The following is a 24,482-nucleotide window of genomic DNA, read 5'->3' on the forward strand; positions in this document are numbered from 1 at the left end:
GTGGTGGTGGTGGTGGTGGAGGCGGTGGTGGTGGTGGTGGTGGTGGTGGTGGTGGTGGTGGTGGTGGAGGTGGTGGTATGCTGCTGTATTAACTGACTTACTCATCTGCTTGGCTCTGCTTCACCTACATTTGCCAAACCTACCCTGGGAATAACATCTGATTAAGGTGAGAAAGTAACCAAATACTGGTTTTTGGAAATAACTCAGTCAGGATCAGTGAGATGGCTGAGTGGGTAAGGGCATGTCCTGGACATCTCAACAATCTGGCTTTGATCCAGAGAACCCACGGTGAAAAGAAAGATCTGACTTCTGAAAGTTGTCCTTTGACCTCCACACACACACTGCCCATGCATGCTCTCATGTACACACACATATACTACACACACATACACACACACACACACACACACACACACACAGCCATTGAGGAAGACATCTGAGGTCAACCTCTGGTCTCCATGTGCACATGCACACATATGCATGTGTATTTGTACACAAACATAAGCGTGCACATACTACATGCACACTCACACATACACAGGTGTACTTGACACTCTCATCCAGGCACAAATGTGTAAAATTCCTAAGTATAAACTAACAATGGTACAGAGAGCTTCTCTTAGTCTACAGAATGTAACTTCCAGCTAGGTTCAAATTCCAAAGAAAGAGCTATGTGAATTTCAAGTGAACATCAAGACCTCCTTTTCAGATGCAAAGTGTCTTTGAAGTTTTAGAATTCTATTAGCCAAGCCAAAGTAAAATTTTGTATTTAAAAAATGAAGCAGGAAAGTTGAAAACTCATTTTACAGTTGATATATAATATGGTCTCTAATCAGTTAAGGTTTTGTTCCTAATAAAGGCACTGGGTGGTAATTTTGCTCACTGTTGCTCATGGAGAATGCTTGTATCACAATACAATGCACTATTTCCATGATTCTTACTTACAATTTAATGCATTTTCCAATAATTAAGAAAACAAAGAATCAAAAGAAAGTTAGCATTGAATGTATAATTATGAAAATCTTCCATAGCTATAAAAGTAAATTGCTGAAGAGAAATAACCGACTCCAAAATCCTTTAAATCGTTTAAAGAACCATTCAAAAGACATCAGGCTGGGCATTTTAAAATTGGTGGCCTGATTTGGCAAGGGTTTCTTGTATGTGACACCAAAATTTCATACAATAAAAAAATATATATATACAGGTTGGACTTCATCAAGATAGAAACCTTTTATTGTTGGTTTTTGTGGTGATCCCTGTTTTCTGTCATCTGCTAGGCAAACACTCCTTCAGAGCTATAGGCCAAGCCCTCACATCAGAACCTCCTGTTCCTCAGATAACTCTCTCAACATACTGAAGAAGCAAACAGCAGAACAGAAGGAATATTTATAAATCCTACTGCATTAAAAACCCCTACAATCCAATAAGGCAATAAATGCACAAGAGTGGAGCATATTTTTCCAGAGAAGACTACAAATCAAAACCACAGTGCTCTACTACTGCACACCAGGTAAGATGGCCACAAATGCAAATGAGACAATAACAAGTGTTGGCAAGGATGAGATAAACAAGGACCTTTACATACTACTGGAAGGAAGGCAAAAATGATACAACCACTTTGGAACACACTTTGACAACTTTTCAAAAACATGGAATTTCCATTTGTTAGAGTAAGAGAAATGCAGAAAATGTTTACTCAAAAACGTGTAGAAATCCCTATTGTAGCATTACTCATAATAGTCAAAAGTGGAAATGACCCAATGAACAAAATGTGGTGTGATCATTCAATGAGGCACTACACAGCCATAAAGACGACTAAAACACACTGTAGAGCAGATGAATTTTGAAAAGTGTGTGCTACATGGAAGAATCCAGTTTGAAAGATCATGTGTTCCATGGCTTCATTTATTTCAGTGGTTGCCTGAAGGAGGGGAACCAGGGAGATTTGACAGCAATGGGGGGAATCTTTGTAAGGTGACAGAATTTCCTGAAAGTGGCTATAGGATGGATGTATAACTGGACAAATGTGCTAAGTCATCAATGGATTGTCCGTTTGATATTGCCAAATTATATGGGGTGTGAATTATATTTCAATAAAATTGTCTCCCCTATCTATTTCCATTAATCTTGTGTTCAAGCCCTTACTATCAATTGCCAAGGGATTAATATTAAAAATCTACCACCAACATGAATTTATCTTTTCCTTTAAAATCTACTGAGTTTTGCTTTACATATGTTAAGGCTCCATTGCGAGGTATAGCTCAGGGCTGTTTTATCTTCCCACTTAATTATTCTTTCTATCATTATGTACTGAACTTTTCCTTGCAGTCTGTTTTACCTGACATTAATAGATTACAGCTACTTTCTTCTGATATTTCCATCTCCATCATTACTTCACTTTCAATATTTCTGTATCATTCTTTAAAATTATAAGTTGACAGAATTATTTGTATCTGTTGTGTAAAATATGCTTTGAATATGTATACAAACTGCAAAATCACCAAATCTACTTAATTAACATATGAAAAACATCCGTACATCTTGGTGGTGAGGACAGCCTCCATCTATCTTTTCCAACAGCACACTTTATGACTAGCAGCAGTCGTCATGTATAGAGTAGATCTCTTGAGCTTATTCCTTTCACGTAACTGAATTATATTTTGGCGGAGTTTTTTTTCTCTTTTCTCATTACTCTTCTGATCAGGAAGTTCCTAATTCTATTCCCCACTTCCCTTTTTGAGACAAGGTCTCATGTAAACCAGGCTGGCCTTGAACTCACAATGCAGCTGGTGATGACCTTGAAATTCTGATTCTCCTTCCTCCACTTCCTGGGTGCTGGTAGTGCAGTAGTGCACCACCACACTCAGTTGTGTGACGGTGAGGACAGGATCCAAGGCTTTGTGCATGCAGGCAAGCACTGTGCTCACCACGCAGGCGAGCACTCTGCTCACCACGCTTACATCCCAGTCTTATTTCACTCCTTTAGCAATACTAATAAACTAAAAATTCTTCTTGAAATAATTGTAGATTCATATAGTAAGTTGCAAAGAATTCCACATGTAGCCATGTAACATCTTACACAACTAGAATAAAATATCCAACACCAATAAATTGGCCTTTTATCAGTTACGTTTGCACTTACTTGTGGGTTCTGTAACCACCACAGTGAAAATACTCATCAGTTCCAAGCCTTTCTCCTGCCTCTGCCTCCCTCACAGCACCCACGAATCCATTCCCCATTTTAACATATTTCACAAATGTCATGCAAGTGGAATCAAGAAGTATGTCCACTTTTGAAACTGACTTTTGTTCGTTGAACATAATGTCAAGTTTTGCCCAAGGACGTTGTATCAATAGCTCACTCCTAATTGTTGAGTGCACATCAGTGTGTTTAACCATTCACTTGTTGAATGACGTTTGTATAGTTTCCAGTTTAGAGCTGTTATAAATAAAGCTGCTATGAATGTTCGTGTACAAATTCTTCATGAAAATAAGTCTTAATTTTTCTGGGATAAATGCCCAAAAATGTAATTGCTGGGTTGTGTGGTGAGTCCATTTTTAGCTTGGCCAGGAACTGCCAGACTGCTTTCCAGAGTGGCAATGTCTGAGTAATCCGGTTTCTCCACAAAGTCATCATGTGCTCTTGACATACATTCTAAACTTCATCAATATTCTCTCCTCTGTAGCATTATTGAAGCTTGTACTTATTTTAACTGCAATCTGTTCTCTGCTATTTTATGTGCTGCTGGTTACTATGATAGGATATTGTCTAGTTCTGCTTGGCTTGTGTATCCTTTAATTAGTCATTGCAATTACTTTTTAAATAAAATTTATTTTTAGAAGTTTTAGGTTTACAAAGAGCAGAAGCCACCAAGCTCTCCTATGTGCCCCCTACTTCAGTAACATGTATATTTCCCCATCATCAACACTCTCCACAAAACCAAATGGTACATCTGTTACATTTCATGAATACAACACATTATCATCCAAAGTCACAGTTTATGTTTGTTTGTTGTGGTTGATTTTTGTTGTTGCTAACCTTCTTTGGGTTTCAGCAAATGTGCGGTGTGTGTTAGATCATGGTACTATCTTTTTAAAGTCATCCTAAGAGGCCAGATATCACAGCCTGAAGAAATTAGGCCCCCATCCTCAACTCTCTCTCTCTGAGACATTAAGAGTTCTTCTGTGCTGTAGATTTTATGCTCATAATTTATGACATTAACCAGTACCCAGCTCCTCCATCCTTCTTGTCAGGTAGATTATCTCAAACCTAACTGTGTGGTTTAAAGCATCCTGCCAGCTCCCTCTACCAACTTACACAAGAGATGCCCCAAATGGCTCTTTTCTCTGCCCCTCCCCCATCATCCTGCCCCTGGTGGGTCTCACTCTTACTTTAAGCTTTTCCTTTAGTGAAGCTCCACTTCATTTTTTAAAGGGGAGCTTCTCCACTTTAGGGTCCGTTATGCTGTTTCTGATATATTGTACTCTTCCCTTCTATAATGCTCATCTAATTCAGGGCCTGATCATAGTCTGGACCCTTCCTCCTGACAAAGCTACTTCCAGAATGACAATTATGTGTTGACTCCTTTCAGAACCAACAGCCACGCCACTTTATATAACACTACATGTCCACCATTATAGAATCTACTGGGTAGTTTCACTAACCTAAAATCCTTCTCTGCTTGCTGGGTTTCAGTTTTGCTTTGGTCCCAACCATCCTTTCTATGCCCCATTCCTCTTTCTTGGAAGGGAAATGTTTACTCAGTGTCACTGTATATTGGAAGTATGTAATCTGCATTTTGATTTTTGCAGGGGCTCACAGTTCACAGATTGCCTTGAGTCTTGGAGCGGACCTTAATTTGAGCTTTTGAACAACGTTACAACTGTTAAGACTTGGGAAACTTCTAGAAGTGAACTAAATGCTTTTGCATTATGGGATGAACATAAGACTTTAGGGACCAGAAGTGGAATATTATAGTTTAAAGTGATGTGATTGGTGTTAAGTTGGCAAGAGATGGATTTGTGATGGTTAATTTTGATTGACAACTGGATTATATTAAGACAAGCCTAAGGAGATTGAAGAAATGGCTCAGGGGTTAAAAACACTTGCTGCTCTTCCAGAGGATCTGGATTTGATTCCCGGTACCAACATGGCAGCTCATAGCCATCTGTAACTCCACTTACAGGTGATCCAAGAGGGCCCACAGAGATAGATAGCTATAGATATGCAAAACATTCATACATATTAAGAGAGAGGAAGGAAAGAAAGGAAGGAAGGAGAGAAGGAAGGAAAACAGACAGGCAGTCCTAGGGCATTAGTGAGACATACATCTGAGTGTCTGTGAGGATGTTTCCAGAGAAAACTGAGGGGAAAGACCTGTGTTGACTATGTGTGCTACGATCCCATGGGATGGAGCCCTGAACTAAATAAAAAGGCAAACAGGAACAAGCCAGCTGAGCACTGTCATTCGCTTTTCTTTACTTCTCGGTCTGCTGAGCTATGAGCAAGCAGCCTCCGGCCAAAGGACAGCAGCTGACCTCACTGTAATGCCTCCCGGGAGGACAGACTATATCCCCTGATCTGAAAGCTAAATAAACTTTCTCTTCTCTCATGATACATGTCAGGGATTTTGTCACAGTGACAAGAAAAGTAACTAATTCTGTATCTGTGGGCAATTAGTTCCAAGGCCTCTGTGGGTGCCAAAGTGCACTGCTCAGGTATCGTATATTCAGTGTTTGAGTATAATACACACATCCCCCTGTTAACTTTAAACAATGTCTAGTTTACTTATAATATTGTCCTAGTGTGGCTTTTTCCTTCAGGATGCCATCTTGGTATGAGTAGAGATGACTGTGACTCAGTAGTCATGACAACAAAGCAAGCAGAGCAACAGAGATAGTTAGCACTAACAGTGAGCAGCAATGGAGCTACTGCCACTCTGCGGTGTCCAGGACCTCCCCTGGGTCCAGCCATTGCTCCCACTCCATTCTGCCTTCTTTCCTCATATTTAGAGATAGACGCTAGAGTCTATAAGAAGCAAAGTGTTAATTAAAAGTGGGATTCCATGACTCAGCTTCCACGGGATGTCTCCTGTGGTGGGACTTTGTACTGATGTAGTTGTTTCTGGATCATCCACAGTCTGTAAGTAACCTCTTATCCATGTCCCTGGAAGAAAGCCCAATAAACTGAACTTGGTGAACTGTTACTTTGATCTTCTGTAGGGACCTATTGGGGTGAAGGGATCTTTGTTTATCTCTCACCAGGAAAAATGAACACAATAATGTCTAGTACAATGGAAATGCCATACACATAGCTGCTGTACAATAACTTTTAAGGAATAATGACAAGGAAAAAACTCCATACATATTTAGTATAAACTTGGTTTTTAAAAAATATTTTTGACTTATGGTTGGTTAAATCTGTGGATGCAGAAACTATTCATTCAAAGGGCTGACTGTTCTTATGAAAACACATTATAATAAAGTTTAATTGGTAAGTTAAGCACAATGAGGGATCAACAAGAGTTAAAAATACAATAGATAACCATCAATATAACCTTAATAAAGGTTTTGTGAATGTAAAAACAAAACAAAACACCAAACTCCCTTGAGCTGTGCTTGCTCATTTCATTCCAACCCTTGAAAAACATTCATCTTCTTACTGTCGCATTCCACCTCCCTGAATGTCATGTATATGGAGGAGACACAGAGTGGGCCTCCTTCCCAGATTGGCTTTTTTTCTCTCTGTAATAGCAATGACGGTTCTTCCACATCCTTCAGTGCTGAACTAGGTCATGCTTTACAGTACTGAATACTTTCCCACTGTCTGGATGTACCAAGTTTATTTATCCATGCACCCACTGAAGGGTATCTTTGTTGCTTACAAGTTTTAAGCAGCGATGAACAAAAGCTGCTCTAAATGCCATCGCACAGGTTTTTGTACAGATATGTTTTCAGCTCCTTTGAGTAGATACCAAACAATGTGATGCTAGACGTGTGGTAAGAGTGTATTTATTTTTGTGTGTGTATGTATGTGTGTATGTACGTGTGTATGTATGTGTGTATGTGTGTATGTACGTGTGTATGGATGTGTGTATGTTTGTATATGTGTATGTGTGTGTATGTATGTGTGTATGTGTGTGTATGTGTATTTATGTGTATATGTGTGTGTATGTATGTGTGTATGTGTATGACGTATGTGTGTATGTGTGTGTATGTGTATGTATGTGTATGTATGTATGTGTTGTGTGTATGTGTGTGTATACACAAAACACCTGACAGGGGCAACTTGAGGGTGGATTTACTTTGCCTCACAGCTTCAGGTTAGTGAATCAGCTCATCATGTGGGGGAAGGCATGGGGGGTGACCCTACTGTGCTGAGAGTGTGTGGCAGAGTCTCTTACAAGGATCACAAGCAAAGCAGGAAACAGAGACCCAGATGGAGTGGAGGCAGAGAGGACAGTCTAAGCGTTACCCCCATGGCCTTTATTTTCCAGCCAGACTCCGCATCCCAAAGGTCCTCTCCAAACGGTGCTCCAGCTAGGGACACCTGAGCCTGTGGAGAGCATTTCACCTTCGAACCACAGTGCAGAAGAACTTCCCATTAATGGCTCCCATGGTTTGATGCTGAATGTCTCCCAGAGGACACACACTAAAGCTTTTGGGGGTTCTGTGGACCTTTGGAAGGACCTTGTGGGAAGGCCTTAGGTATTGAGGGCATGCTCTCAAAACAGAGTGTAGGGCCCTGGTCCCTCCACCCCTCCCTCCTACTTTCTAGTCATGCAGTGGTCAGTTGGCTGCACCATGTGCACCCTGCCATTGCCATATCACCCTGACAATGCCTGAAAGGCAATGAGCCTGCCCGACCCAGACTGCCTCTTTTAGGAAGTATGAGCAAGAATCAACTTTTTCTTCCATAATTGATGACCTAGGGTATTTTGTTAAGCATTAAAGGCTCCCCAACATTCATGCTTAGTTGTTTGGGAGAGAAGGGATTCACACTTACAATGATTTAAAAGAACCTGGTTTAGTGAGCATCAAGGTCAAGAGGTCACTTACACTAACCACCTGTAGACGCTGTTTAATTCTGAGAAATGTGATTTAATGACCGTGAGATCCTCAGCTGCAACTAGAAACTTCATTTTCTTATAGTGAATGGGCCCTGATAAAATTTTATCCCATTATTAATATGTCTACATCATTATTTATTTGATATGTCATCTACTTCCTGATATGAGAAATAGTGATAGCCAAGGCCCCCCATCCCCCACTTTGCCCTCACTGGTTTACTGAAACTAGTTATAAAGCATTAGAGAATCAGCAAAGAAAAGTGGTTTATGCAAAGTCACACGTCTAATTCTCTTTGGGCTAAGGAGCCCAGGTAAAGTCTGAGTCACTTTCAGTGGACCGCCAGAGGCAACCTTTTGGCTAGTGAAATCAACACTCTACATTTTCTTTTAAATTAGCAGAGTTTCTGTTTCTTTATCTCAGGGAAAAGGAAATAAAGCGAAGACAATGTTAGGAGAGACGGTTATTAATGATGGAGTTGTAAGGACAGGCCAGAACACAGGAGGAAGGCCCTGCTTTTCACAGTGCTGCTCTTTCACCATTGTGGATTCATTTCTGGCATTTCCAGGATGTCTTGGCAAATAGATGGTGGCAGCCATAGCAAACAATTCATCAAGAATGAAGTTAAAAATATCAGCACTGATAACTATTACTATGTTTTAATTTTATTTGAAATAACAATCCTATTACCTACTCTTTTTTTTTTTTTTTTTTTTTTTTTTTTTTTTTTTTTTTTGGTGCCAGAATGTTCTTTAAATATTTCACAGTGACCTGTATTCTCATGTTACTGACCTGTACTCCCTAAGTGGGCCAGTCTGTCCAGATGGAGATGGGATGTGATAACACAGGAATGTGTAGAATTAAAGTCTGTCCCAGCCCTGACTTTGAACTCAGCCATATTCTTGGCTCTGCCTTCAAAACCTACTCAGAATCAGACCAATATGGAGCCAGTGTGTGACTGAAAAGGACCACAGATCCAGAGCTGATTTTGAACACAATAAGAATTATAGTCAACTCCTGATTGTAATAATGCTGTCTCCCACTCTAAGCAGTAAAACATGCCTGACCTGGACATGTGATGTACTTTTGATATCAATGATAAGCCACATTAAGTGATTTAGGTCAACAAATCACCGCAGGGATGACGTAAAGGCCTATGCAGTAAGGGGTCTGTCTGAGAAAGGACTTTCTGCTCTCCTCAGCCCACGGTCAACACTTAGAAACGAGCTGGAGTGGATTTGGATTTTGCCTGGTAAATAGGTAGACACCCAGCCCAGCTCCAAAACAACTGGAAAGGACAGGAGAGCATCTGGATTCTCAGAGATACATCCCCACACCTGTGAGCAGACAGGAGACAAAGACTCACAGCTGTACGTGCACCGAGTTTCCAGTTGTTGTCTGTGTCTATGCACACAGAGAGGAACTAATTAGATACTTCATACTGGGAACAATCTCTAGGTGGGGGACACAGTGTTTACTGCACTATTTCTTTTTACTCTTTTATGCATTTGAAAAATTTCAAACTGAAATAAAAAATTGCTTTGCAGGCTCAATGAAGTTAAGAATATGGGTTCACTTAAACTATGAGTTTGAAGGGAGATAACAGGAAAAGAAATAAAAAGGGAGCTGGTAGAACCAAGAAAAGATGTGAAGGAGAAAAATAAAACCATTGCCCAACTTCAAACCACATGCAGACACAGCTTGAGGAAAACACATGATGTGGAGGGAAAAGATGTGAAACGAAAGGACCCGACAGAGATCAGAGACACGGGAGACAGAAGGCTCAGGAAAGCCGCCATCAGACGTAACTCATTCAGTCATACATCTATTTGGGATTTATCCAGCAACTGCTAAATATTAGGCCCTATGTCAGGACTCAAGGATGTAAAGTCCCTCAAGATGTTCGGAGGAAGCAGAGAAAGCAACAATTACAGACATGCACACCTGTGACGTGTGTACAGCATGTGTTCTTTACGGCCCACAGGAACCAAGAGCACAGTGTGGTTATGCCTAGGTTGCACATGTAGTCAGGGTCGAGGCTGCTCCACTTGTGACTAAAAACAATCAAATTTACCCTTTCACATTTCTAGAGTCCGGAAGCCAAAATCAATTTTGTTGAGATGAAACCAAGGAGATGGGAGAGTTCTGCTCTCTCTGGAGGCTCTAGAGGAGAATCCACTCAGTGTCTCTTCTGGCTAGTTAAGGCTGCTAGAGTCCTAGGCTGTGGCTACTCACCGAGGCTCTGGCTCTGTGTTCACACTGTTTTCTCCTCCTCTGTGTCAATCTCCCTGTACCTTCCTGTTTTAAAGACGTGAGCAGTGACATTTGGGGACCAACTGACTGATGTAGGATAGTCTCCCCATTTCGAGAGCTTTTCCCTAATTAATTGCATTTGTAAAGTCTTTATGCTATGAAAGGAGGCAGCATTCCCAGCTGACTTAGGGTTAGGGGATGGGTTTCTTCTAAGCAGTTATTATTCTGAGCAGAGCAGGCAGAGTGTCGCCAACTGTACCAAGGGCCTTGCCACAGAGAATCCCAGCACAGATGACTGGAGGGCCAGGCAGGAGTCTGTGTCCCACTGACCTACAGGTTAGGCAAGGGCATGAAGGACTTCAGACAGGAACATGGCAGGTAGAAGACTCACTCCTCTCTCCATCTCTGTGGAAACTTCCAGATAACTGACTTCAAAGGAGGAAAGGTTTATTTTCCTCATAGTTTCAGAGGTCTCAGCCCATGGTCACATGATACCTTGTTTTGGGGCTTGTTGTAACATGCCAGGAGCATGTTCTGGAAGAGACCAGTTTACTTCCTAGCTGCCCTGAAGCAAAAGGAGAGCAGCGTGGGTCCCAATATCCTAATCAAGGGCACATTCCAAACAACCTAACTTTTTGCACTGGGACCCTCCTCCCAGCAGTTCCCCATTGGGCCACAGGCGAGGGACCAAACCTTCAGCACAGGAGCCTTCGGGGCACATTTGAAATTCAAACTATCACAAGCTAGAGGGCAGACAGTGGAGCAGGTGACCAGGGAACAGAAAACTAATTAGGAGATGGTGTTCAGGGGTTAAGTCAGAAACAGGAGCGACGAGACAAACTGCAACAGGGTCATGCAGAAATAATATCCACAGCAGTAAATACCAGGGACAACCTGAAATCTGTGATCCATTTTAGATTATGGGATGGGTTAGACTGTTGTTACTATTACTTAACCGCCTCGACTCTTGTAGACAATGAAGTATTGTCAGTATTAGTGATCCAAAATGGGGATAAAAATATAACCTCATATATGAAAAAGAAGAAAGAGAAAACTCCAGTGAAGAAGAGACTTTTGATTTGTTATCTTAATTATGGCATGCTATAACCATTTGCTATATGCTATAGGGTTATCATATTCCTATTATGAATAAGTCTCACAATGTTAGATCCATCTGGTGATTATAAAAACCATCAGAAAAGGTCAGGGTTACATAACACTGTGTATCATCACTACTCTACACACAGTTCCATGCCAATTTCTAATCAACCTTAAAACCTCGGTAGACAGCCCCAACATATTGCCTTCCCATACAATTAAGAACTATTATACTTTATCTTTTTACTAGCCAACACATTTATCCCACGATTGTACATTCCTCATGAAACAACAGTGAACTTGATTAAGGATTAATTTTACTAAGATGCCATCATGTTTTCACTTTTGAGAAACTGAAGTTCCAGCAGCTCATGGGAAAAGGAGTACATTCAGTAACTCAGCTGCGAGAGGCTTCTGACACATTTCTAAAGGGAGAGAGGAGAGGAAAGGTGAGACTCTGGTTCAGGGAATCTTAAACTGGGCTCTATTACAAAACAACTTAGCCTGTCTGATATTGGGGAGGGGATCTCTGAAACCCCTGACAGTCACATTGAATACAAAGGTTGTTACTGTTCATCCCCAGATCCATAATTATGATTTCAAACCCTGTGATTCTTTGTAAAGAATCAGGACTACAGGCTGTCTTTCGCGGGCCCAGCCTAGGGGGTGGAATGCAACCACCACCCTAAAGCTGGACACCGTGAGCCTTCTGGCTGCAAAGCCTTCCTCTACACCTGCCTGGGTTTCAACAATGCCTCCCTTCAACACCAGCAGTAGAGTGCCACACTTCCCTGAAGACAGAACTCTACCGATCCTATCAGATGCTAGCCACTGGATGAGCTTCTGCCTGAATTTGAGGGTGGGGGTGGATGATGTTGCCTTACACTGTCCAATCTCTGCCAAAGCCTCCTAAGACCCTTGCATCCATCAGACCAAATCTTTCTGAAGCTAAGGCAGTTTAACTTTTCTATAGGCAGTGTACATTCTGATATAGACTCTTTGCTGCCTCTAAAAGGCCGGTCCTCAAAGCTAGATTAATCTCCCCACTTTAGCTCCTATTCTAGCAAAATCCTTCAACAAGCCTCATAGTCAACATGCTTATGACACCCATGCTTATTAATGGTAACTGCTACTTGGCTCAAAAGACTTGTAAATGGCTCTCCACGTAAATCACAGATATTCTCTTAATGAATGGGGCAGCTGCTCAAAACATGGTATCTGCTTGAACCTTAACCACAAAGGACTATTCATTTCCCCACCACTATGACTCAGACAGCCATAGCCAAAGGTGTCTAATAATATTTTCTTTCTATTCCCACTCACATATTCATAGTCACATACAGTACCATATTAGTTCTGGAAGTTTCCTGTAGGCAGTCAATTAGAGAATATAAACAAAGATCACTCCTTCAAATGTTGTTCAAGTACTTTTAACATTTTTATTATGAATTTACAATTTGTCCAAAGTGAGTTATGATTTTTGGATGGAAAGTGGAATAATTCAATAAGGAAGGTTAGCACTTGTCACTTCACATGCTTATCATTCTTATAGTGAGGAAATTTGAAATTTACTCTTTGCTATTTAAATGTGCAATACATTATTAATATTCACCCCTATGCAGCAGAGCTCAAAATCCAACCCTCCTCCTCCTGAGACTGTATTCTTTGGCCACCATGACACCAGCTTTTCCACCTCCCAGCTTGCAAGTCACCATTCTGCTTTAGGGGTTCAATTGTTTTAGATTCCACAATAAGTGAGAACATGTGGGATTTGTCTTTCTGTGGCTGTCTTATTCCACTGAGCATAATGTTCTCTAATTCCATGTTGTTGAAAGTAACAGAATTTCTTTCCCTTTTAAGGTTTAATAGTATTCCACTGTGTATATGTAGCATATTTTCTTCACCCAGTCATCTGTCAGTGGATACTTACATTGGCTCCCTGACTTGGCTATTGTGAATAATGTTGCCATGGACTTGAGGGGCAGTGCAGGTATCCATCTCTTCAACATACTGATTTCAATCTTTTGAGTAAATACCAAGAAGTGGGATTGCTGGATCATATGGTAATGCTATTTTTAGAGGGCTTTTTGTTGTTGTTGTTGTTGTGATTTTAAGTATTTCTAAAGCACTTGTACTCTATCTATCATTCTATCTCCCTTCCTTCCCTCTCCCACATACAAGTTCAAACATGTCACAAAAGTACAGCTACATTTTAAGAACATACCGCATGTTTTCTGATGTTGCTGTTCCTGTCCTATGCCATCATACTGAGAGGGTTCTCAACACCCTAGACTAATCATTTAATTTGGGTCCTCATTGTTCAATGGCTTACATGGCTTCTCACGTTAATTTTTCCATCAACAGGAAAAATACAAGACTTTTCTAGATGTATTTGGCAGGCAGGGGATAAGCCTAGAACTTAGAAATAAGTCAGCATAGAGACAGTCTAGTGAAAATAATCCAAAAAATGAATCCTGTGGCCTAAGCTTTTTATGGAGATTACTTCTCAGGTCCTAGCCACACAGACAAGGACACTACCTGGGGAGGAAAACTTGTGGTGAGCTAGAGTGTAGGAAAGGAGATATGGATGAGCTGAGATGTGCGAGCCAAGGGCTGCCCAGGTAGACAGTTCACAGGAGCCTTGTGCCTACCTGGTGGGAACTTCTACTTGAACCAATCAACATCTTTTCTTGGTCACAGGACCCCTGTTTCATGGAGAACCTAGCCTTCCCAAGGAGACCCATGTTCTTCAGGAACATCAGGCCCAGCTCCTCTGGCTTTGCTGACTGACACAGGACAGGGCAGGAACCTTGTCTTGGCAGATGAGAGCCCTGGTTGTCTCATTAACTCTTCCTTCCCTGGAGTGCAGAAGTCTAGCCTAGGGAGGAGAGTCTGCTGCAGTGGGACCAACAACTAAGGAACACAAAGTGGGAATCAGTGAGAACCTGGATGCTCACCATATTGTTAGAGATCCTGCATCAAAGCATATGGGAATTCAGAATTATTATCTTGCTTTCTACTTCATCCAAATGGATTCAACTTCTTTTATTATTTAATCCAATTATATTTGCATGACTTGCTGCCTGAACCTCTTACCTCTCAAAGCATTCTTGGTAGAGAGGGCTAGTTCTAAAGCCAGAAGAGAGACTGACTCTTACTAAAGTTAAAGAAGCTAGGCCAGTGGTCCAGGTTCTTAAGTAAGAAAACAGTTTGAGAGTTGCAACGAACCTAAGTTCTGGAGAATCGGGAACTCAGTCGAGGCTTCAGCAGGCTGCTGGGCACTCGTTTTACAGAGGCCTGGTATAACTCAACACACTCAGGGGGTCTTTGGAGGAATCAAGGCTAAATGCAACCCTAAATGAAGTACATGGCTAACACATATATTTACATTAGAGACCATTGTTCAGCACCTCCTGATGTGTGCCAGTGATGACAGGAGACCATGCTCAGAGTGACAAGGTTGGCCCAGAGTGCAGGTGTCAACATCCTAAAGCAAGTGGGAGGCTTATGGAGTGTAACCTGCCTCCTCCCCAGGGCAATTATAACACTGGTGGTTCTGACAGACAATAAAGAACCTTGACTCTGCATAAAACGTAAGTCAGTTAGAACAAGGAACTAAGTGTGGTAGTTAATTAAAGCTATAAACGGAATAGAAGAACATTCGTTCTTTAGGAGAAAACAAAATAGGAACTAACAACAAAACCCAAGCTGGGGGATGGAGGGGGTGTGGCTCTGTAGGTAAAAACCAAGCTGGGGGATGGAGGGGGTGTGGCTCCGTAGGTAAAGTGCTTGCCATGCTAGCGCGAAGATCTGGGTTGGAACACGGAAAGCCAAGCATGTGGCAGATGTCTGTAACTCAATGTTGAGACAGATGGGTCCCTGGAAGTCGCTGGTCAGCCAAATTGGTGAGCCCCAGATTCAGTGAGAGAGCCTGTCTCTAATGCTGCTGCTGCTGCTGCTGCTGCTGCTGATGATGATGATGATGAGAGTGACTAGAGAAGACTCTCAACATCAACCTCTGGCCTCTACATGCATGCACACACATGTGCACACACATGAACACATACACACATAAACAAAAACATTGAAAATCCTAAGCATAAAATCTAATGTTAACCCTGAAAGAGTCTTCTCAGGCTGAGGATGCTGGTCCTCGCACGGAGTATATTAGACGTGATCACACTCCTGCCACCAATATCTCCACTAGCTGTGACTAGTGCAGCACACCCGATCTCCCCAACCTAAAAGTCTGAAAAGCAGCAAAAGACATGGGAGAATCCTTCCCTTAGCATTTCAAGACACCACGTGCTCCTGTTAGGAACTCTCTCCAGTTAGGAGGTGGAGATGAAGAGGAGGCCACCATCAAAGAGAAGGCGGACACTAGACAGAGACGCACAGGGATTGCAGGTTAAACCAAGTGAAGTTTCATCAAATAGCTGACATAATGTTTCTCAATTCCATTTGTGCTGAATCCCCAAATTACTGACTAGAAATATATATTGTATGACCTTTCCTATAGCATAGGCTGCTTGTACTAATAATAGCTGTGCTTATTCGGTACTTCCTATGTGTTTGGCATCTTACTGTTTGACACGTATTATTTTATTCTTACAACATTCCTGTAAGGTATGCACATCATCATCATCTCAGTAGAGAATGCTGAGAAAGAGAGAAATGAAGAAGCCCAACACCACATCCAGTAAAGAGGCTGTGCTCTAAAAACAAACAAACTCTGTCCTATACAGCCACTGCAGAACAGCTTAGGACGCCACCCTACAAGGATGCCCACTCAGAGGCCAGTGTGAACAACCATCAATGTTTCGGAAAGAAATGAGAAGTAACCAAACTCTGCCAAAAACAAACAAACAAACAAACCAAGCCCCAAGGGTCCGATCTCGTGGCAATGACTTTTTGGCTCTCCCTATAAGGCAGGTATGTATCTTCAGCATTTGAATCATATCTTTTAATCCTATGTTAATCAGCGTTTTCTCCCTCCCTCTTCCTCTTGTAAAGGTAATTTCTGAAGAAAGGAGGCCGTGTAAATCTGTAACTTGGCAAAGTGCTACAGTCTAGATTTGGCAGTTGGGCAATGAAAATATTATAATTAGTATGAGCTGAGGCAGGGCAGGTGTCAGGTGGATTTAAATGCAAACATCTGGTCTGCCAAGTTCACAAGAGCATTAAGACTAACAAAAAGTCCTTCCTTTTCTTTTTCCTTTTTCCTAAACAAAAGCCATATTAGATATATAAAAAAGGTTTTAAAAAATCAGTAAGTATAAACCAAACAAAATTTTTAAAAATTTTTTTCCCTTAGGAAGGATATGGAAATGAGCAGCTGTCTCTGCCCAGGTCTTCGAGTATTTGAAACCTTAGTGCTTTCCTTTCTCCCAGAGAGTTATGCAGCCACTGGCAGAAAGGAGATGGTGATAGCAAAGCTGAACCAGTGAGGGCAATGCACAGCTCACCACGGGCTTCCTGAGTACAGCCACAAGCCATGCTCGTCTCTCCCTTCACGTTTACTCTTCACACCACAGTCTTCGAAAGCTTCATCTCCAGCAATGGCCTCTAGGTGTTTGCTAAAAATAGCTTTGCTGCTGAGCCTGCTTGCTCGCTGTACAATCTTTGAGCAAGTTATTCAACACAAGTTCACTTTACATGAGCAGTGAGGATAACGTGCACCTCACAGGTTTGCTGTGGGGCTCAAAGGTCGTAACAGCCATAAAGTGTCACACAGTAAATATGTAACAAATGCCCGTCTCTCCAACTTTGCCTCTTCCTTGACAAGTTGTATCAATTTCCTTGAAATATGTTGACTTTAAAAATTCAAGCCATTGAGACTCTAAAGTTCAAATAAAGGACATTAAAAATTCTGAATTTTCATCCTATTCATCGTATAACCTTCTAACCACGTCCTTGTGAATTTCAGCGGTCTATGAATGTGAGGACCTAAGATCCACGCCCTCCTTTGCTGCTCTTCCCACCTTCCTCCTCTCCTGTCCACTCCATCTTCCCATGCTGTTCTTTATTCAACACCCAGCAGGACTGGATCCGAAGATCCCAAACAAGGAAACAGGCCTGGGAGATGAAGGTTCACTCAAGTGCAATCAGCTAGTTAACACCATCAAAGCAGCTGGCTTTAACACTGGCTGGAAACCAGACATCAGCATTGTCAGCCCCTGAAAGAAGCGAAGAGCAAAGAGCCAGCCAGGGTGAGAACGTACGCGTGTGAGTGTGTGTATGTGTGTGTATGTGTGTGTGTGTGTGTGTGTGTGTGTGTGTGATGTTTGTGTAGGGGCCAGAAGTTGATGCTGCATGCCTTTCTTGACTACTTTCCACCTTATATATGGATTCAGGGTGTCTTGCTCAAGCTTAGAACTTGCTGGTTTAGCTAGTCTCGTCTCACTTGCTCTAAGGACTCTCAGCCTCCAGAATGCTGGAATTACAGGACCATCAGCACCTCCAGAGTGCTGGAATTACAGGACCATCAGGACCTCCAGAGTGCTGGAATTACAGGACCATCAGGACCTCCAGAATGCTGGAATTACAGGACCATCAGCACCTCCAGAGTGCTGGAATTACAGGACCATCAGCACCTCCAGAGTGCTGGAATTACAGGACCATCAGCACCTCCAGAGTGCTGGAATTACAGGAGGCCATGAGAACCTCCTGAACGCTGGAATTACAGGACCATCAGGACCTCCAGAGTGCTGGAATTACAGGACCATCAGGACCTCCAGAGTGCTGGAATTACAGGACCATCAGAACCTCCAGAATGCTGGAATTACAGGACCATCAGCACCTCCAGAGTGCTGGAATTACAGGAGGCCATGAGAACCTCCTGAACGCTGGAATTACAAGACCATCAGGACCTCCAGAGTGCTGGAATTACAGGACCATCAGGACCTCCAGAGTGCTGGAATTACAGGACCATCAGAACCTCCAGAATGCTGGAATTACAGGACCATCAGGACCTCCAGAGTGCTGGAATTACAGGAGGCCATCAGGACCTCCTGAGTGCTGGAATTAAAGGACCATCAGGACCTCCAGAATGCTGGAATTACAGGAGGCCATCAGGACCTCCTGAGTGCTGGAATTAAAGGACCATCAGGACCTCCAGAATGCTGGAATTACAGGACCATCAGCACCTCCAGAGTGCTGGAATTACAGGACCATCAGCACCTCCAGAGTGCTGGAATCACAGGACCATGAGAACCTCCAGAGTGCTGGAATTACAGGAGGCCATGAGAACATCCTGAACACTGAAATTACAGGACCATCAGGACCTCCAGAGTGCTGGAATTGCAGGACCATCAGCACCTCCAGAGTGCTGGAATCACAGGACCATGAGAACCTCCAGAGTGCTGGTATTGCAGGACCATCAGCACCTCCAGAATGCTGGAATTGTAGCAGGCCATCAGAACCACCAAGCACTGACATGGGTTCTGGGACCCTAACTCCTCTGTTTGCATGGCTTTGCCCATTCATATGTCCTCAGGCCCAAGTGTAAACTTCTAATGCTTAAGGAGATGGTGGAAACTTGAAATTTTATAGCTAATTTTATTTTAAAAATTTATTCCTTGAAACACAACCTTAATTCCCAATTTAAATAACAACATGTCACCATTTAAATGCAATTTATTATGCATCAATAACTTCATAGGAATGTAATAGTCCAGACAATTTAACAAATATCTTCAAATTGTAATGAAAAAGAAGGCTGGCTGCTATCCCAGGGGACGCAACACCCATGCAAAACACTAATGCACATAAAATAAAAATAAATTTTAAAAACTTAACTAAAAAGACCAAAAAACCAGGTGCTTTCTATGATGGAAGATGAATTCTCCTTTAAACTTAAAAAAAAAATCTGAATCATATCCTTATATTTTGATAAATGGGCTTCTTAAAGGTTCTCAGCTTTGACCTTTGATAAACCTTTGGCTTTTATTTGTATAAGTAAAATGAAGAATGTTTACATATATGAGTAAATGGGGTATTTTAAATATGACTTTTAAATAGTAAACATCAAACTAAGGTATAGTTTTAACCTTACGAACCATTTTAGTCTCATTTTTTTTAAACTATCCAATCTTCGGAACTAAAGTTATAGGCAGGAGGTTGTGAGCCACCCTGCAGCTGCTGGGAACTGGACCCAGTGTGTCCTCCCTAAGAGCAGTAAATGCTTTTAACTGCTGAGCCATCTCTCCAGTCCCAGCTAATCTCATCTTTAAATGTTGGCAATGTATTAAACATTTTAAAACTTCTCTGAAGATCAAACATGACACATCACCAGATTTAGTCCACATCTGGCCAGTCTGAGGTCTCTACCTCCTGTTAGCCTAATTTAGATGTTTTAAATTTTAATTTGCTCAAAAGACTTCAATGGCTCCTGACTCTCTGCTAGATACAACCTTAACTTCCTTACTCCTCCTTTAAGGCAATCCAGGACCAGATCCAAGGTCCTAAACCCTATTCCCACCTTACAGTCTCCATTTCCCACAACTGCCACATCCATTGGACCAGACGCTAGGCCTCGAAATTTCTAAAAAGCACAGCTGTTCCTTGTTCCCAGGGTTTCCCTTTCTGAAATGCCCTACACCTGTACATTCCTACCACAAAGTCCCATCCATTCTAAGTGTCCAACTGAGACATCATTCTCCACAACCGCATCCCTGACCTGCCAACCCGGCTCTAGACTTCCACAGGCTTTTATGTCACTCACATGATACCACATATCCCTGTTTGGGAGTTACATACACCTTCCTAGCCACCTAATAACACTCCTGAAAGAAATGTTTGGGTCTTGGAGCACAATGAATATTCCCACAGTGCTTTGTACACACAGTGAGCCCACTAAACATCTCAGGAACATTAGCCTTTTGTGCTGAAAACGTGTGAACACAACATAGACCAGCCGGCAGAACTCACCACATCTGAGCTTCAGTAACAGGGCACTTCTTTTTTTTTTTTTTTTTTTTCAAGTGGGGCAGGCTCTCAATCTCCTAACAGCAGTGACTTCTCAGGACACTTCCCAGACTTTCTGCTCCAGGCATTCTTACATTTGTCTCAGACACCACCCCTTTTAAGTGGACACTGTCACAGGAAAGCACTTCAGAGCATCAGTACTTCTCAGTACAGGAAGGCTAATTGGTAACACCTGATGGCAATCACTGTGAACAGAGGGCTAGCTGGGCAACCAACAAATAGAAACTGCAAGTATTTCAGATGTGGCAAAATGGAGGGAAACCTCAAAGAAACCTCAAACAGCCAGTTCTAGACTGCTGGTTGCTCCCAGTGCTAATTATGGCTGTGGGGCTTGGGAACTCAGATTTCACACTTTCCCTCTCTCTCTCTCTCTCTCTCTCTCTCTCTCTCTCTCTCTCTCTCTCTCTCTCTCTCTCTCTCTCTCTCTCTCTCTCTCTCTCTGTTTTTTGGAGCTCACTCCCAGTTCAGCCATCTCTTTATTCGGTTAGTGTCAAAAAGGAAAGGCTAGATTCCATTCACTTTTACTGTCCTAGACAGCACTAGTGGCACTCGATAAAATGTTTGTTGAATGAATTTTAAAATTCAATTTTCACTTTCCTTGAAACCAAAGTAATTATCCTTTCAGCAGCAAGCAAAAAGATAAAATACTATGGCTTTTGAGATGGCCCAACTCTGCACACTCAAGGGAAAAGATGGCATAGTCTTATCTCAACCCAACAAGAGTGGAGATGTCTCTTTAGCAGTTCAATTAGCATATTCTGGATACACCCTTCCTGACTTGTACAACTGTGTACTATCAAGGGCAAGTTAAACCTTGCAAACATTTATGTCACATGATAATCTGTGCCTGGGAGAGCCAAGACAATCAGGAGTTCCAGGAAATGTTAAAGAAAACTAATGACCGAATAAGTTCTCTCTGTGAAAACATGGCTTTCCTGTTTTGAAGATGCCATGGTTGGTCACATCTACGCTCTAATATTTTACCAAGAGCAGATCATTCATCCTTAAACTTTCGTTGGAACTGTGTCTATTACAAGCATAACAGATGGTGAGGATGTCTCCATGAGAAGAAAGTCTGTTCTTTGTAATTTTGTGGGTGGAAGCAAGGAGAAATGGGATCAGTCTCCAAGCAAGCCTCCTTCCCCATTTTATTATCTTTTTTGTGATGAAACAGACTTAAAGCAAAATTAATAAGGTGGACTAAGCTTATTTATTCTTTATACAAATCACCCCTGAGTTCAGAAACTAACATTGAAGATACTTTTCAAGCATAAAAGAAATCTAACCCTTTGATTAGTGATTAAAATCTCCCACTTAGGACAATAGTAACAAAATTTTATGGATGTATTCTTGTAAAAGAAAAAGATCCATGGCTTTGCTAATGCACAAGAACAAAGTAACAGGCTTAGGAAAACTGGAAGCCTGAAGCCTACCCTATGATAGCTCACTTGCCCCACATGAATATAAAGATTGCTAGAGGCAGGGCTGGGGAGAGTGTCTTTCCTCTCCCTGATCTTGGGGCCATCCAAAAATAAATGGGCACCTGAATCCCCTTCGATGCTCATATATAAATATTTATATATAAAATCTCCAGCGTAAACCCGTGTTGTTTAGGCTGACAATGTTGTTTTCCCAAAGGGCAAGCGATGAAGAACTGCAGCCTGAGAATATAGTGTTTTTCCGCACGAAGGGCAATGCTGAGACCTTGGAGACACAACTCTGCACAGAGTTGACATTGGGAGGCCCATAATGAGTTTCTGCTTCTGAGAAAGGTGTCACTTTTTTTTAAAACTGTGAAAGGAACCTGGGGTGAAAATAAGTAGAAATCCACTCAGATCCTTGCCGAAGGGGAGGCGAGGTTTCTGGGGGCCCAGAGGCCCACGAGTGAGGCCGGGAGCAGCCTGGGGGGTCTGCTGCTCCGTGGAGTGGGGAGGGGAGGGAGGTGAACGTCACACACCGGCTCTGCCCACTCGCACGGCCGCTGTCGCGCGCCGAGAGCTGGCAGGAAGGCGCCGAGGCCCGGAGCCTCCGCGGGGCCTGCGTGGAGCTGGCGGGCGCCGCGCCCCGGTGCGCGCGCGGGCGGCGGCCTTACCTGGTTCCTGCGGTACCAGGCGCTCGACAGCGAGCCGTTGCCCGGGCCCGGCGCCCAGTACGTGAAGTTCCGAGACAGCTCGTCCAGGACGGCCGAGGCGTCGTCCTCGGGGCCCGCGGGCACCCGCGCCGCCATGAGGACCGGCTCCGCGCGCTGGGGCTCGGGCGCCGCGCCTCCCCGCCCCGCCGCTCCCCCGCAGCCGCAGCCACTTCCTGCCGGGCGACCCGGCGACAGGGCGACAGGGCGACTGGGCGCGGGCACCTGGCTCCCGCGGCGGGCGCGCGGGTGCGGTCGGGGCTCGGCCTAGCTGCCGCGTCTCCCTACCCGGGTGTCCACACCTGCCCGCGCAAGAATGAGATCATCTCCTTTGCCTCCGGGATCTACTGTGCGCATAGCAAGTGTTTGTCCAAGTGCACGGAGAAAAAGGAGCCATCGGCTAGCCAAAAGTGACCGTCGCCCTTGGCAATCCCACTTCTCGCATGTGGAAGGTCTAAAATGGTCCACATGTATGTGTGTGTGTGTGTGGGGGGGGGAGTCATGATTTCCCTCTCCCCAGTATTGTGAGCAGTGTGGGAATTAAGAGCCCAGCAACCAACCGACCCTTAGAAACTCTTCATGGAATAGAGAAGGGTAGCCACGGCTGAAGGACCCCAATGTGTATGCGGTGACTGGATGGGCTTTCTGTCAGGTTCACAGAGATTGCCGAAAAGTTGCCAGCTGCTGTATATAAAGATTTAGGTTGGGAAAGAAATGCTAAGAACAGCCTTAAGAGCTCATACTGGTTATTCTGGTCTGACCTGTTTTTAACTCCAGTCACTACAAAGGATCTCTGCGGGATCTCTCACTTTCAGCATTCTATAATTTTGTGCTGTTTCCTGAAGCGTCTGCACTTGGAATTCTTTTGTTTACAGGGCACTGAGATTCTTCTTAAGCAACACACTTTAGCTTCCACTAAGTGGACTTCGAGAGATGGGGAGAGAGGAGGGAGAAGAGGAGGGGAGGGGAGGGGAGGAGGGAAGGGGAGGGAAGGAGAGACAGAGAGAGACAGAGACAGAGAGAGACAGAGAGAGAGAGAGAGAGAGAGAGAGAGAGAGAGAGAGAGAGAGAGAGAGAGAGAGAGAGAGAGAGAGAGAGAGAGAGAGAGAGAGAGAGAGAATTCTGTCTAGCTGGGACCTGGGAGAAAGCTGTGATGGTTTCTTAGGGGAAATATGTAAATGAAGAAATAAAAGTGTGAAAAGGCCACTTCAGATTCAGGAAAACAAGGGAAGTCATCTCACAGTTGTTTTGTTTCCTGCTTGAATAACCAAAATGTTGAGTCAACAATTAATAATTGTAGGTACTGTGCTCAACTTAAAGAAACTAATTTATTTTAAATAAACACCTAAGGAAAAATACCTATTTGTTATATTTCATTATTTTCATAGGTGTATGTTGCTAGGAATTGAACACATTGCCTTCTGCATGCTAAGCGAGCGCTCTACCCCTGAGCACATGCCTGTCATGTGGTTCTATGATGTCACTTCCGTTCTTCAGCTTTGCCGCACTGCTCACCACCCACCCTCTGTTAGAAAATGTGTTTCCAGAATCTCCAACCTCCACACCCCTCTTCTTTCCTCCCTTGACCCCGTTAGCACGAACAGGTCACCTGCCTGGTTTTACCTGCAAGTGATCCTTGGGCACTTCCAGCCTGGAGAGTAGGATGTGAGCTCTGCCAGAAAGAAAAGAACAAGGATGGGTGGGGTGGCAGAGTTGGCACGATCACTCGTTAGTATTTTCTGTCAGCCAGATTGTAAGTAGGCATGCAGTCTCTAACGAGCAAAATACTAAACAGATCGACTTTCCTGTTCAGTATGCCTCGAAGCTTCCCCCATAGACAGTGACGTTCACAGGTTTTACGCCTGCTCCGTGAGACCTTTATGATCAGGCCCCCATAATCTGCTGCACACCTCATTCCCCTTTATTTCCTAACTTAGAAAAACAGCTTCGA

General features: G+C 43.1%; 1 protein-coding gene across 4 annotated transcripts in view; it reads right to left on the minus strand.

Annotated features, from left to right (window-relative positions):
* The window catches only part of Nipal2 (NIPA like domain containing 2), an 87,985-nt gene extending 64,511 nt beyond the window's left edge, over positions 1-23,474 (minus strand). For 3 of the 4 annotated variants that reach the window (XM_052747605.1, XM_052747603.1, XM_052747602.1), the window contains exon 1: positions 22,496-22,698. In XM_052747605.1, coding sequence (XP_052603565.1) covers positions 22,496-22,630 — 135 coding nt within the window. In that variant the 5' untranslated portion in view covers positions 22,631-22,698. Of the gene's footprint in view, positions 1-22,495 lie in introns of all 4 variants that reach the window. The other variant, XM_052747604.1, reaches the window with a different exon arrangement.
* Positions 23,475-24,482: the final 1,008 nt, after the last annotated feature.

Source organism: Peromyscus californicus, unplaced genomic scaffold, assembly GCF_007827085.1.
Source record: "Peromyscus californicus insignis strain IS unplaced genomic scaffold, ASM782708v3 Scaffold_20__1_contigs__length_68692818, whole genome shotgun sequence".
Classification (NCBI taxonomy): domain Eukaryota; kingdom Metazoa; phylum Chordata; class Mammalia; order Rodentia; family Cricetidae; genus Peromyscus; species Peromyscus californicus.